Below are 13,681 nucleotides of genomic sequence, written 5' to 3'. Positions count from 1 at the left end.
AGATTTGTTATGAACTGTTTTATTGTGTTGTGAGCCGCCCCGAGTCTATGGAGAGGGGCGGCATACAAATCTAATAAATAAATAAATAAATAAATAAAATTTTATTTATTATTAAAGTTGAAAGGGACCTTGCAGCTCATCAAGTCCAACCCCCTGCTCAAGCAGGAAACCCTACACCACCCCAACCAGATGGCAATCCAATTTTCTTTTGAATGTGTCAAGTGACGGGGCATCCACAACCTCCGCTGGCAGGCTGTTCCATTGGTTGATCACTCTCATCGTCAGAAAATTCTTCCTTATTTCCAGGTTGAATCTCTCCTTGGTCAGTTTCCATTTGTTGCTCCTGGTCTGGCCCTCTGGTGCCTTAGAAAATAGTGTGACCCCCTCCTTTCTGTGGCAACCTCTCAAATATCGTATACTGCTATCATTTCCCCTCTTGCTAGACTATCCATGCCCAGTTCCAGCAACCTCTCTTCATATGTCTTGGTTTCCCTTTATCATTCTGGTTACACTTTTCTGTACTTTCTCTAGAGTTTCAATGTCCTTGTTGTAGTGGGGTGACCAAAATTGAATGCAGTACTGTAGGTGTGGTCTGGTTAGGACAGTGATGGCAAACCCATGGCACAGGTGACACAGGAGGCACGCGGAGCCATATCTGCTGGCACACGAGCCATTACGCTAGCTCACTGGTTCCCAAACTGGGCAATTTTAAGACTTGTGGACTTCAACTCCCAGAATTCTCCAGCCAGCATAGCATAGCATGGCATAGCATAGCTGGCTGGAGAATTCTAGGAGTTGAAGTCCACAAGTTTTAAAGTTGCCAAGTTTGGGAACCACCGCCCTAGCTCAACTACAACATACATGTGTGTGCCGACCAGCTGATTTTTGGCTCACACAGAGGCTCAGGGAGGGTGTTTTTGGCTTCCAGAAAGCCTCCAGAGGATGGGGGGGTGTTTTTACCCTCCCCTGGCTCCCAGGAAAGACTTTGGAACCTGGGGAGGGAGAAACACAAGCCTCCTGGGCCCACCAGAAGTTGAGAAACAGGCCATTTCTGCCCACCAGAGGGCCTTTGTGGGGCAGGGAGAGCTGTTTTCTCCCTCCCCAGGCATCGAATTTTAGGTGAGGGCACTCGTGCATGCATGATAGTGTACACGCATGCTCTTTCGGCATCCAAGGAAAAAAAGGTTTGCCATCACTGGACTAGGGCATTATAGAATGGTATTAGTACCTCCTTGGTCTTGGAGTGTATGATTCTGGGTAGCTACAAACAAGTCAAAATCCAACATAGTATAAATTACAGTGATGTGTACATAATCAGCAGTCAAGACAGAACTACAAATATCCTTCAATATAACCATCCCCTGGGTTCTGCCCAGTGATGAAATCCTCCCTGGGTTGCCAGCAGGCTGCTGCCCATGCGTAAGCGGTACATGCCAGACACATGCTGCATGTGTGCATACACAGTGCCCACCAGATGCAGACTGCTTGTGCATCACAACCTACACCAAATGCACGCTTTTGGGTTTCCTGCTTTGTTGTGGTTTTTTTGTACTTTTGAAAGCATTTTTAAGAGAACCAGTAGTAAAAAAATGCTTTAAAGCTCTTTAAAAAAAAAAAAAGGTCTGATAATCAGCTGTGCGACGCGCGATCATCGGATCTTTTTACAAGGGGGCACAATCTGAGGTTAGTTGGGGGAAAGATCAGAAGCAACATGAAAAAATATTATTTTACTGAAAGAGTAATAGATGCTTGGAACAAATTTCCAGTAGACATGGTTGGTAAATCCACAGTAACTGAATTTAAACATGCCTGGGATAAACATATATCCATCCTAAGATAAAATACAGGAAATAGTATAAGGGCAGACTAGATGGACCATGTCCATGAGGTCTTTTTCTGCTATCAATCTTCTATGTTTCTATGTGATTTTTTTTACTTTTTAAAGCACTAAAATGCTTAAAAAGGTTTTTTTTAGAAAAAAAGTTCTGATGATCACGTCACACAGCTGATCATTGGATTTTAAAAAAAAAAATGTTTACAGCATTTTTTACTACTGGTTCAGGCGAACCGGCCCAAACTGGTAGCATTTAACCCCTGGTTCTGCCAAACATTATGTTCACCATGTTTGGTGATACAGTCCCATCTTTAAGACCTTACAAAAAAGCCAACAAGGTCAGGAGGATGGTTGAAAGAGCGGGAAATACTACAGAAAAGTCTCAAGGTCCAACCAGATGGCACTCTTTAATAGACAAAAGCCTCTCCTGCAGGCAATCTCTCAAATAAATAGTTTAAGCTAGCTTCAAAACAGGTTTTGTTTTTTTGTTTTGTTTTTTAAAAGCTGCTGTTCTAACAAGAAAACAGCTCTGGGCTAAGATTCATCATCCAGATTCAATCATGGTTTTGAAAAATACTTTCAGCTTGGTTAGCCCATGAGTTCTGTATGTCTTCCAATGCAGTGTATAGTGGAGTTAATGACTTCTTAATAACTGAAACTCAAGTGATTTCTTTTCATTAGCAACCAAGCAGTGGTGGCCTCTATTTATTGCTTCTAGCCTTCTACTGTGAATCTCTAAAGTGAATCTCTGTGTACTAGAAACTCACTTTAAATTTCCTGAAGCAGAAGCAGTACATGGAAAGAGTAAAAAGAAATAAGAGGTTTAAATACCTTGGCCTCCATTACATATGTTAAGCAATAACTCTGAGGACAAATAAACAAATGTATAGAAAAAACTTTGGACAGAAAGATGAAAATTAAGTTTTTAGAACAGCAGCCAAAGAAGCACTTCTATTTATGAGTTCAGTGTTTAAATAATATTAAGTATGTTATTTAGCATTAGATGAACCCCACATTTCACCATTTTGCTTATATTCTACTTAATTACCCACAGAGGTATAAAATGTATACACAGATTTTTCTTGCTGAAACAAGAAATTGCACAAATTTTAAAGTGCCAACATACCTCAAGGTTTTGAAATCTGTAGTGGGCATGTGATGAATAAGTTTTTGTTAAACGGCTTGGATTGTATCTGCAGAAGAACAAATCTCAACGTCCCTAGAAAGGAAGAAAAGCCTTTTGAATCAGTTTAGCTGATTATATCCCTGAATGCAAATATTGTCAATACACGTTGAAGAAACATAGAAACATAGAAACATAGAAGACTGACGGCAGAAAAAGACCTCATGGTCCATCTAGTCTGCCCTTATATTATTTCCTGTGTTTTATCATAGGATGGATATATGTTTATCCCAGGCATGTTTAAATTCAGTTACTGTGGATTTACCAACCACGTCTGCTGGAAGTTTGTTCCAAGGATCTACTACTCTTTCAGTGAAATAATATTTTCTCACGTTGCTTTTGATCTTTCCCCCAACTAACTTCAGATTGTGTCCCCTTGTTCTTGTGTTCACTTTCCTATTAAAAACACTTCCCTCCTGAACCTTATTTAACCCTTTAACATATTTAAATGTTTCGATCATGTCCCCCCTTTTCCTTCTGTCCTCCAGACTATACAGATTGAGTTCATTAAGTCTTTCCTGATACGTTTTATGCTTAAGACCTTCCACCATTCTTGTAGCCTGTCTTTGGACCCGTTCAATTTTGTCAATATCTTTTTGTAGGTGAGGTCTCCAGAAATGAACACAGTATTCCAAAGAAATGCTTACCAATCTTGTTACAACAAAAAGAAATTTACTGATGCTTTCAACCTCTTTTTCACGCTTTCCCTTCCAACTGTGGATTGCTTCACACAATGATTTTGTCTAAGGAGGGAAATACATTGCATGTTGATCATCAATGTACTATTGTATAAAGCGATGAAACAAATATAACCCATTGGGAAAGAGGAGGCATTGAAATAAAACGTTGTATTTACATTACATAAGCCAGATTGCAGTTCTCCAGGAGGAATTTCTATAGCAGCCACTTTTCAGCAAGGGACCTTAGTGACAGAAGCTATCATCTTCTCCTCCAGCATCTCATTTTGTGCAATTGCTCAAAGCTTTCAAGAACTGAGGAGTTTTGTTGATAGTCATTTTAGAGCCTCTTTACTGGAAAGATGCTGTACTCAAGATGTTTTAGCTCTACACAATTTGCTTTGTTTTTAACATCACACAACTTTTCAGAATCACACACGCAGTTAAAGAAGCAAGATGTTTTTTTGACATTCAATGAACTCTCACAATGGGCCGGTGCTAAAGCTGATCGTTTTCTCCTCTTGATTGCATTGCACTGAAGGCATGTGTGAACCTCTGAAAGGCTAGATGTGGGGTACATTTGGAACTATTTATTTGCAGAAAATTGCTTTGAACAAAACTGATCTTATACTCCAGGAGGCAGCTATGTCCCTGTGCTGATTAGAAGTCTTCTGGTGTGTGACTCAGAGCAAAATAAAGGGGGTCCATATGACAGCATAATTGCTTAACCTCAGGAGAAAGCTGTATATATATATATCTGAGATCTGGAAATTATAACCTCCAGATATTGCTCTATTACTCCCCTGAAACTTCAGCCAACAGAATTTCTGGCAGACATATTTCAATAACATCTGGGGATTACAGGCTCCTTTCCTCTGCAATATTTGATTGCCTGATGTTTCTATAATGACTACAGCAATGGTCTACATTTCCATGTTCAAATTATTTATATTTTAAAAAAACCAGTTGCCATTTCATTGCTTTCAAGTTACAGACAAGGCTCTATAGGAGGGTCAGAATGGATGCAGGGACCGCCTTCTGCCGCATGAATCCCAGCAACCAGTTAAGTCCCACAGAGTGGGTCTTCTCTGGGTCCGTCAACTAAACAATGTCACTTGGCGGGACCCAGGGGAAGAGCCTTCTCTGTGGCGGCCCTGGCCCTCTGGAACCAACTCCCCCCAGACATTAGAATTGTCCCCACCCTCCTTGCCTTTCGTAAGCTTCTTAAAACCCACCTCTGCCGCCAGGCATGGGGGAACTGAGATACTCTTTCCCCCTAGGCCTTTACAATTTGATGCATGGTATGTCTGTATGTATGTTTGGTTTTATAATAAGGGTTTTTAACTGTTTTAATATTGGATTGTTTATATGCCGTTTTTATTACTGTTGTTAGCCGCCCCGAGCCTACGGAGAGGGGCGGCATACAAATGTAAAATAAATAAATGCAGGGCTTCCACTATGAATGAATTGGCTACGATCTTCTAGACTTTTTTGACTTCCAACACATGTCCTGTTACATTCTCAGACTGAGGCACAGAGGCTTCACTCAGGTCCTCCATTCTGGAGGGAAAATACTGACTTCTGATTGGCTAGATTGTCCGGCAGCCCCCTAGAAAAGGGTTGGCTGTCACACAGAGCCTTTGTTTGGTTGCAAATAGTTGCCAAATAAAGAGCCGTCTGACTCTTCCATTCACCCTGTCTAACACTGGGGACAAGAGTGGGATTGGAAGGCAGGTACAATCCACCCCTGGCAGTAAGTCTTGAACAAACAGTCTTTCTAAAGCAGTGATGGAGAATTTATAGCATGGGTGCCACAGGTGGCATGCGGAGCCATATCTGCTGGCACATGAGCCATTGCCCTAGCTCAGCTCCAACACACATTTGTGTGCTGGCCAGCTGATTTTTGGCTCTCACAGAGGCTCCGGGAATGTTGTTTTTGACTTCCAGAGATTCTTCAGGGGGATGGGGGAGGGAGTTTTATCCTCCCCCAGTTTCAGGGAACCCTTTGGAGCCTGGAAAGGGTGAAACACAAGCCTAGTGGGCCCACCAAAAGTTGGGAAACAGGCCATTTCCAGCCCCCAAAGGGCCTCCGGAGGGTAGGGAACCTGATTTCGTCTTTCCCAGGCATTGAATTATGAGAGTGGGCACTAACGCATACGCGATAGCGCACATGCACACTCTTTCGGCACCCAAGGAAAAAAAGGTTCGCCATCATTGTTCTAGGTTATCTAAGCCCAAAATTTCAAGTCTGTGGAATAAGGTATTCTGTCGCAAGCAGATGAGTGGAGGGCTCTTCTTGTGAAATATTTTTGGACTCTGTCAATTGTATTGATATCCGATATGCAGTGTGTGTCCCAGACAGGCGAGCTGTATTCAAGAACAGGTCTAGCAAATGTTTTGTATGCTCTGGTTAGTAATGTAATATTGCCAGAGAAGAAGCTATGCAAGATTAGATTAATAACTCTTTCATACTTGAATGCTTCCCATGAAAGGCAAGGATGTTATGTTTAATCAACAAAAACCCCATTCAGGCTCATACAGTACCCTGGGGCTTTTGTATTCAGTGTCCTTGTTCATCAAACTGGTAAACATGTGTGGAAAGAATTTGCAAGGAAAGCGTTGTGTAACTCACACTTTGGGAAATGCTGCGGAAGGAATAGGAAAAATCAAAGATGCTCAGGATGGGAAAAAAGAGGGAGGGGGAATCTGAAAACCAAGGTTAGCATTAATGAAGCCATTAAATAAAAACCATTCTCTTTTTAATCATTAATCAGGTCATGCCAGTTTTAAATGATACATTTGCTTAACAGGTTCTTTTTTAATTTTTAAATTTCCTACCGGTGTGTTCTGGGTAAATTTTAAGCTGAGCGAAGGTGGTTAAGAAATATATGTTTGTGGATTTTATTTATTTTTCCAAAACACTATATGGAGGGGGAAAATACCTGGTTCTCTGTCATAAGCACTGATCTCCCCTGTTATTTATTATCATCTAAATACCAGCAAATCACAAAAGAAAGAAAAGTGATACATCAAAGCTAAGTGACTATAGGGATAAACCTACACTCATAAAAATCATGTTAGCAGGAATATTTTTACCTGCCACTTAAAGTGTGGATGCATCTACTGAAAAACCATCTGATTAGAACCTTCCCAAAATTTGTCTATTACTATATGCTGCTAAATAAATAAATAAACAAACAAACAAACAAACAAACAAGAAATGTGTATAGTACAAAACAAATCGCCAATCTCTAAGATTATCTTGATTTATGAAAATGCCAAACATTTTTTTTGTTAATTGTTTTGTTAATGTTAAAATAGACTAGTATTTTATTCGAAGCAGGGGTATCAAACTCAAGTCCACATTCCGGAAGTGGCCTGTGGGAGGTTTAGATCTGGCCCATGGGGCCACCCTGGAAATAGGGAAGGATCGTCCCATGGTACCCCTGCCACCGAAAACAGACCTCAGCCTGAGCTCAGTTTTTGCTGACAGAGAGTTTGGCCTGCCACAAGTGTCCCCTGACACCAGTGACATCAAGCTGGCCATGCCCATCCCGGTCGTGCCCACTCCTCTCCTCCCTGAGGTCAAACACAACTCTGATGTGGCCTTCACTATAATTGACACCTCTGATTTAAAGTGCATCCACCTGTCCCCCTCCCTCCCAAAAGACCGTGATGAACATAGATAGTAGAATGCAGTGAAGGGCTACCAAAAATTTTACCACCACACTATGGGTGTGGCTTATGCAGGATGCCCTGCGTTTCCTTTCAACATCTTTCAGTTAAAATTGGGTGCTCTGGGGTGGAGCTCCGTTTTCGCTACCCCATTGCGTTCCCCACCATCCAGGCAGCAGCCCACCCCTGGTAGAAAGAATCTGGAAAGACAAGACAGGTTTGGAGGAACAGTTTGTCACCTGGTGACTAATTAGTATCTATTTTGTGTTCGCTATTGCTTCTTTCTCTAGGGAAGGAATTCACAAGGGTGGAATTGTCTACAGTCACTTAAACAAAATAGCTGTATAGTACAGAGCTGCCTTACATGCTGTCATTTCGCTGCTCTGTAATAGCATAGATTGGCTTGAGAATTTTCATCAACTTGGATAATAAAACCTGGTCTTCGGAGAGGGGCGGTATTCAAATCTAATAAATAAATAAATACGTAAGTAAGTAAGTAAGTAAGTAAGTAAATAAATAAATAAAATAAATAAAATAAATAAAATAAATAAAATAAATAAAATAAATAAAATAAATAAAATAAATAAAATAAATAAAATAAATAAAATAAGTTACTCCAACCTTTGCCGAGCCAAATTTTCTAGCTTGCAAACATCACAGGCATCACATTCTCTATTCAGGGTTTCCTTGCCTTTAATCTGTGTGCAATTTACATCACTCACAAATCTGGGAAATTATGACTTCTGTTCTAGCCTTAATACTGCTGCTTGATTCTCTAACTGCTTAAATCATGTAAAATACCACATGCAAGCCATGACTGATTTCTTTAATCTTTGTCAGGGAAAGTCTTTCAGATGTACTTCAACTTGAAATGGCTTTTACAGAAAAAAAATAAGAGATGAATAAATGTTTCTTTGACATTTGTAGGGGAAAATAAGGTTTGTTTCTTGCTCTTTTTAAATAAATAAATAAATTTATTTATTTACAAAAAAGCTTTTCTTTTTTGTAAAAAAATGGAGGGGGATCGAAACAAAGTTATTCACATGAGATGTTCTAAAGGCTGCTTATATTAAAATTTGCTTTCCCTATTGGTTGTATCTCATAAACTAAAAACATTACCTCAATAGGATATAATGGTCAACTACAAGTCCCTAATTTAGTAACGGTGACAGGTAGCTGATGTGAGTTGAAGTCCAAATATATGGACGAAATGGTGGTGATCCTTTAAATACACCAATCAGGTCTCATCATTGCTGGACCTAAGAGGAATTTTGCTTTGTGCAGAACCCCCATATTATGAGTTATCAGTGCTATAACTTGGACCAATTCAAAAGAGCATGACTAAATAATCGAATGGCTCCTCCTTTGTAGACTATTTTCACCCAAAAGACTATAAAATATTTAAGTATATAATTGTAATTCTTTTGCAAACTGTATGACTTCCTGAAATTGAGACAAATATATAAGCACATAGCAAATTGTTTATGCTACCGAGGAAATTTAATTGTACGCTTATAAAGGGTACAGATTTAACCTCTGCAGGGTGAAATGAAGGATGGGGAGGAGCAAGACATCCCAGTACAGAAAAAGTTATTGGTGCATTCTTAGATTGAAGAATGAAAGAAAATGGTGCCCGATGGATGAGTATCCAGGTACTTATATCTCTTTGTTTTGAATACATGGTTTAAGTGTATGTTTATTCATATGATACATACGTACCTGTTTCATTGTTTTATATGAGTGTTTTGAGCATGTGGCTTAAGCAGAAGTCATAGGTACACAGAGGAAAAAAAATGAACATTATGTTAATACTGACTTGACAAGAGACCAAACAGGGTCTGCTAAAATTAGGTGTGGATATAAGAATAATGAGAGTTTCTGAATAAGGAACAGACTAGTTTTTATTCTGTCAACAATGTTTCTTCATAAAAATAAAATAGCCATGCATGAAAAGGATTGTGGGGAAAAATGAGAATGAAGTCAAAACTATCACAGGAAGAGAAAGTATGAGTTATGCATGAAAAAATAGATAAATTTCCCAGTAGAATGAATGATAAGTGGGCTGTGGAAAATGCTTGATGCAGCAAGAAAAAAATATATTCCAGAGCTCCACAGAAGCGTATGGAGCAATGCTAATGGGAATTATAAATAGCAGAAAGAAACTTATTGTGTTTTGTAAATCTAATTAAACTGCATGATAAAGTAAAGCGTCTTGAATTATGGGAAGCTCTGCACAAATTTGAAGCTGATGTTTGTTTCTGATTGTGGTAAGTTACATATTGATGGAAGCAATGCATGCATGATAATGCTAATTAGTGGTACAACAATGAGTTGGGAGTAAGACAAAGAAATGTAATGTTTCATTTGAATGTTCAATGGCTTTATGGTTAAGTGTAAAAGAAACTCTTGTGATGATATTAAAAATATGTACAATTGTTAAGATTAAATGATGCAATGAAAAGTACGGATCTGAAAATGAATACGTAAAAAAAACAGGGTTTGATAATTGACAAGAAAAACAATTGACAAGAAAAACAATGCCATTTGTACAGAAATGGATCTGGAACAAATGAATGAAATAGTATATCTTGGAAGAATCTATTAACATGGGTGAATAAATAAAGAAATGTTATGATATGCAAATTTTACTAGGAAGGATCTGGATACTTTATAGCCTGAATAGGCACAAACTGAATATGGATTACAGTAAACCCAAAAGAGAGTGAGCATTTTCCAAAAATTAGATGGCTTGGTCACTTAGAAAAAGTTAAGGAGGAGTGAACTGCAGAACAAATATATGAAGGAAGTGTGAATGAAGATACAGAAAGGGGGAAATCAAGAAAACTGGTTGGGTGGAGTTGAAAGCTTCAAGTAAAACAGGTGACAAAACAGGTGAGAAGTTTAAAAAACAAAAGATACTGTATTTTTCAGAGTATAAGATGAACCTTTTTACCCCAGGATGAAAGCATGAAAGCACTCAATGTAGCTCCACACAGCCACCCCAACCCTTTGGTCTCAGCCTCCCAGCAATTTACCTCCTTGCAGGAAACAGAACAGAGCCTTATTAGCACAAGCCTCCTGACCCTCATCTGATTGATTGAAGCTGCAGGCAAGCCCAGGTGCTAAAATGAAAGTGAAACTAAAGCTACACAATTGTTGGCAGGAGAGGCAAGGCAGAATTTTGGCTTTTTGTGCTAATTAGACTGCTGAAACAGGCTGTTTATTGTTTGCTGCAAGGAGGTAACTGAATAACTATAAATGCCTATATAATGTTCAAATTATTAGACTTATTTTTTAAAGACTGTTTTATTATTGTTCCGGACAATCTAACAAAATGAAGAAGCATTTTAAAATAAATGCTTGATCTGAAGAGGCCCAGTGCTATTGTATCTTATTTTAAATAGTAGAGAATAACTATACTTCCAGAAAGCCACATCAGTTTTAACAGGATCTGGAAAAGTATAATCTGAAATGTAGCGTAGGTCTTGTTTAATATTAATATTAAGATAAGGCAGCTGAGTTAAACCCTGACTTAGTCATGTTTGAAGTAGATATATTTAAATAATTGGGCAGTTAATGTGACTCTATTTTAGAAACTTTCTGGCATTAATATACTGCCATAATGTATATTTTTCCACTTCTTTGCTATTTCTACAGGTCAGATGCACATGCACAGAAATACACAGCAAACACTATACAGTATCTGTGCTGTTTGCTAGGAGGCAAATTGCCGGGAGACAGAGGCAGATTTTTTCCCCTTGTTTTCCTCCCCCGAAACTAAAGTGCACCTTATACTCAGTTGCATCTTATATTCTGAAAAATACAGTAATATATGAATTGGTGTATGGATATGGTAGAAGCAAAGATTTTCACTTATGGCTATAACCATGTTGCTTGCATCTTTACAATTTATATAGTTTGATTGTTTCTTAGTATGATTTGATTGCTTATTAGTATCCTATGATTATCAATAAGTGTTGTTTTTAGAATAGTGTAAAGTAGAACAGAACAGAATAGCTTTATTGGCCAAGTGTGATTGGACACACAAGGAATCTGTCTTTGTTCCATATGTTCTCAGTGTACAGAAAAGATACATTTATCAAGAATCATGAGGTGAGGTACAGCACAATGATTGTCATAGGGTTCAAAGAAGAATCTTATGATTCTTGATTAATATATTTTATTTCTTCTTTATGCACACTGAGAACATATGCACCAAAAACAATTCTTTGTGTGTGCAATCACACTTGTCCAATAAAGAATTCTATCCTATTGTTTTAAAAATCTTGCCCAAAAAACTGCTTGGAGTCGTCCTTGCAGGCACCAAAAGTCAAGCGGTTTTTAAAGGCTTTTTTTAAAAAAATGGACAGGAATAATTCTTTTCTTTATATTTGTCGTTTATGCTGCACTGCAAACCACGAAGGGATATTCTTTATATGTCCCTCAGCATAAATATTATATGATCTCCAACATATCCCCAGCATACAGTTGGAGGAAGAAAAGAGAGGGAGAGGGAGAGATAGAGAGAGGTGTAGATTAAGCACTAATACAATACAAAGAGTCATCGATTCATTATTGAATGCGTCCTTCTCTTCCTTATCGAAGTAATTTTTTAGAACCCCGCACATGGAAGCAGATTTCTCGACACTTTCCGAAAGAAACCAGGATGTGACGACAAAACCTTCTCGGACTAAAACTCTTGAATCTGTTTGAATCTGCAAGAGGGTGTCCGGCGTTTCTCACGGCTGACGGGGGAATTCTGGGAGTTGTAGTCCATACACCTTCAAGTGGAGAAACGCTCCTTTTATAAGACCCGGAGGCTGCGCTCTAACGATAAACCGCACCCACCCACCCCGAGAGAAGCTGCCTTCAACAGTGCCTGTCATTCCGATTGACTTTATCCGATTTACTGAAAAAACCCGAACTCGTACTTTTCACGCGCTCAAATTTGAGATCCGGAAGAAGGCGGTCCGTTTGCAAGAACTACGGGAGCTGCCCGGGATCTTTGGGGAACATGGCGGCCGCCGTAGTTGTCGCGGCCCAGAGAGTCTGCAGTGCCGGCGTCCTCAGGAGCGCGTGCAGAGGTGAACTCGTTTTCTTGCTTTCGGCTGGGCTGAGAAGGTTTGCAATGCAAGGGCTGGGTTGGAGGACTTCCTCACCTTACCCTTTCTTCTCCTGTGCCATTCCAGCCTCTGCCCTTGTATAATGATCGTTTGCATTTTGATTGCAGCCATCATAGCCGCTGCAGCTTCGGCTGCTGTTTTTTTTAAGAGTAGCTAATTTTTTAAAAAATGAGAAGACGGGCTCTGAATTTAAATATTTCCTCACAGGAAGCTTACCCACGGTTTGAAAGTCAAGGAGAGCTTACTTGAATGGGGATGAAGCCAGCTGTACATAGGGAAGTCAGCTTCTGAATAAATAAACGTAAACTCTGCACCCGTGATTAGTCTAACCATTCCTAAGCTTTTGCATGGAACACCATAAAATAACTACATTCGTTTGACTTGCATAAATAAGCCGTTCAGCAAACGTGATTGGCTATCATGAAAAAACAGTGGAATAATAATAATAATAATTATTATTATTATTATTATTATTATTATTATTATTAATTAGTTTGTATGCCGCTCCTCTCCGTGAGTTGAAGTCCACATGTCATAGAAGAGCCAACTTTGCCTACCCCTGCCCTATCCTATCCCCTATCCCAGACCTGGGCAAAGTGCGGCCCGCCCACTGTCTGTGACCGGCCCGCAGAGGTTGGAAGAAAGGAAGGAGAAATGGAGGGAGGGAGGAAAGAAGGAGAAATGGAGGGAGGAAGGAGGGAGGGAGGGAGGGAGGAGAAATTCTCTTTTCATGCTCTTTTGCAAAAGTCCAATAAATATTCATTTTTTAATTGTTCATTGGTTTCATTGGCTTTTCCAGGAAATTTAAAGCAAACCCCCTACCCCACCTCTCAGAGGGGAAAAAGGGGGCAGGAGGAAGAAAAGGAATCCAAAACTACTTTCAGGCAAAGCCTCCACTATGTTTTCTCAACTGACAATGTAGGTCAGTTGAAGAGAGGTACCTGAAAGGAATATTTTGAAAGAGAAGTAAAGAACTGCCCAAAAGCAGAAATAAAAGGCAGAGAAAATCAGAGAGACAGAAGTTTCTCTCCATCTGAGGAAGGAAGGAGAAATGGAGGGAGGGAGGAAGGAGTGGGCAATTAATTTATAATTATAATATAATTATATATATATATAATATAATATAATTTATAATTATAATATAATTAACTCAGTTCTACCCAATAATATACAGTATTGGGTAGAAGTG

General features: G+C 39.3%; 1 protein-coding gene across 1 annotated transcript in view; it reads left to right on the top strand.

Moving 5' to 3' along the window:
• Positions 1-12,119: 12,119 nt before the first annotated feature.
• MRPS5 (mitochondrial ribosomal protein S5) overlaps positions 12,120-13,681 on the top strand; it is a 52,643-nt gene continuing 51,081 nt past the window's right edge. Inside the window, exon 1 of the mRNA XM_070734655.1 lies at positions 12,120-12,453. Coding sequence (XP_070590756.1) covers positions 12,384-12,453 — 70 coding nt within the window. The 5' untranslated portion in view covers positions 12,120-12,383. The remainder of the gene's footprint in view (positions 12,454-13,681) is intronic.

Source organism: Erythrolamprus reginae, chromosome 1 (assembly GCF_031021105.1).
Source record: "Erythrolamprus reginae isolate rEryReg1 chromosome 1, rEryReg1.hap1, whole genome shotgun sequence".
Taxonomy (NCBI): Eukaryota; Metazoa; Chordata; class Lepidosauria; order Squamata; family Dipsadidae; genus Erythrolamprus; species Erythrolamprus reginae.
This window is presented reverse-complemented; position numbering and strand designations above follow the sequence as displayed.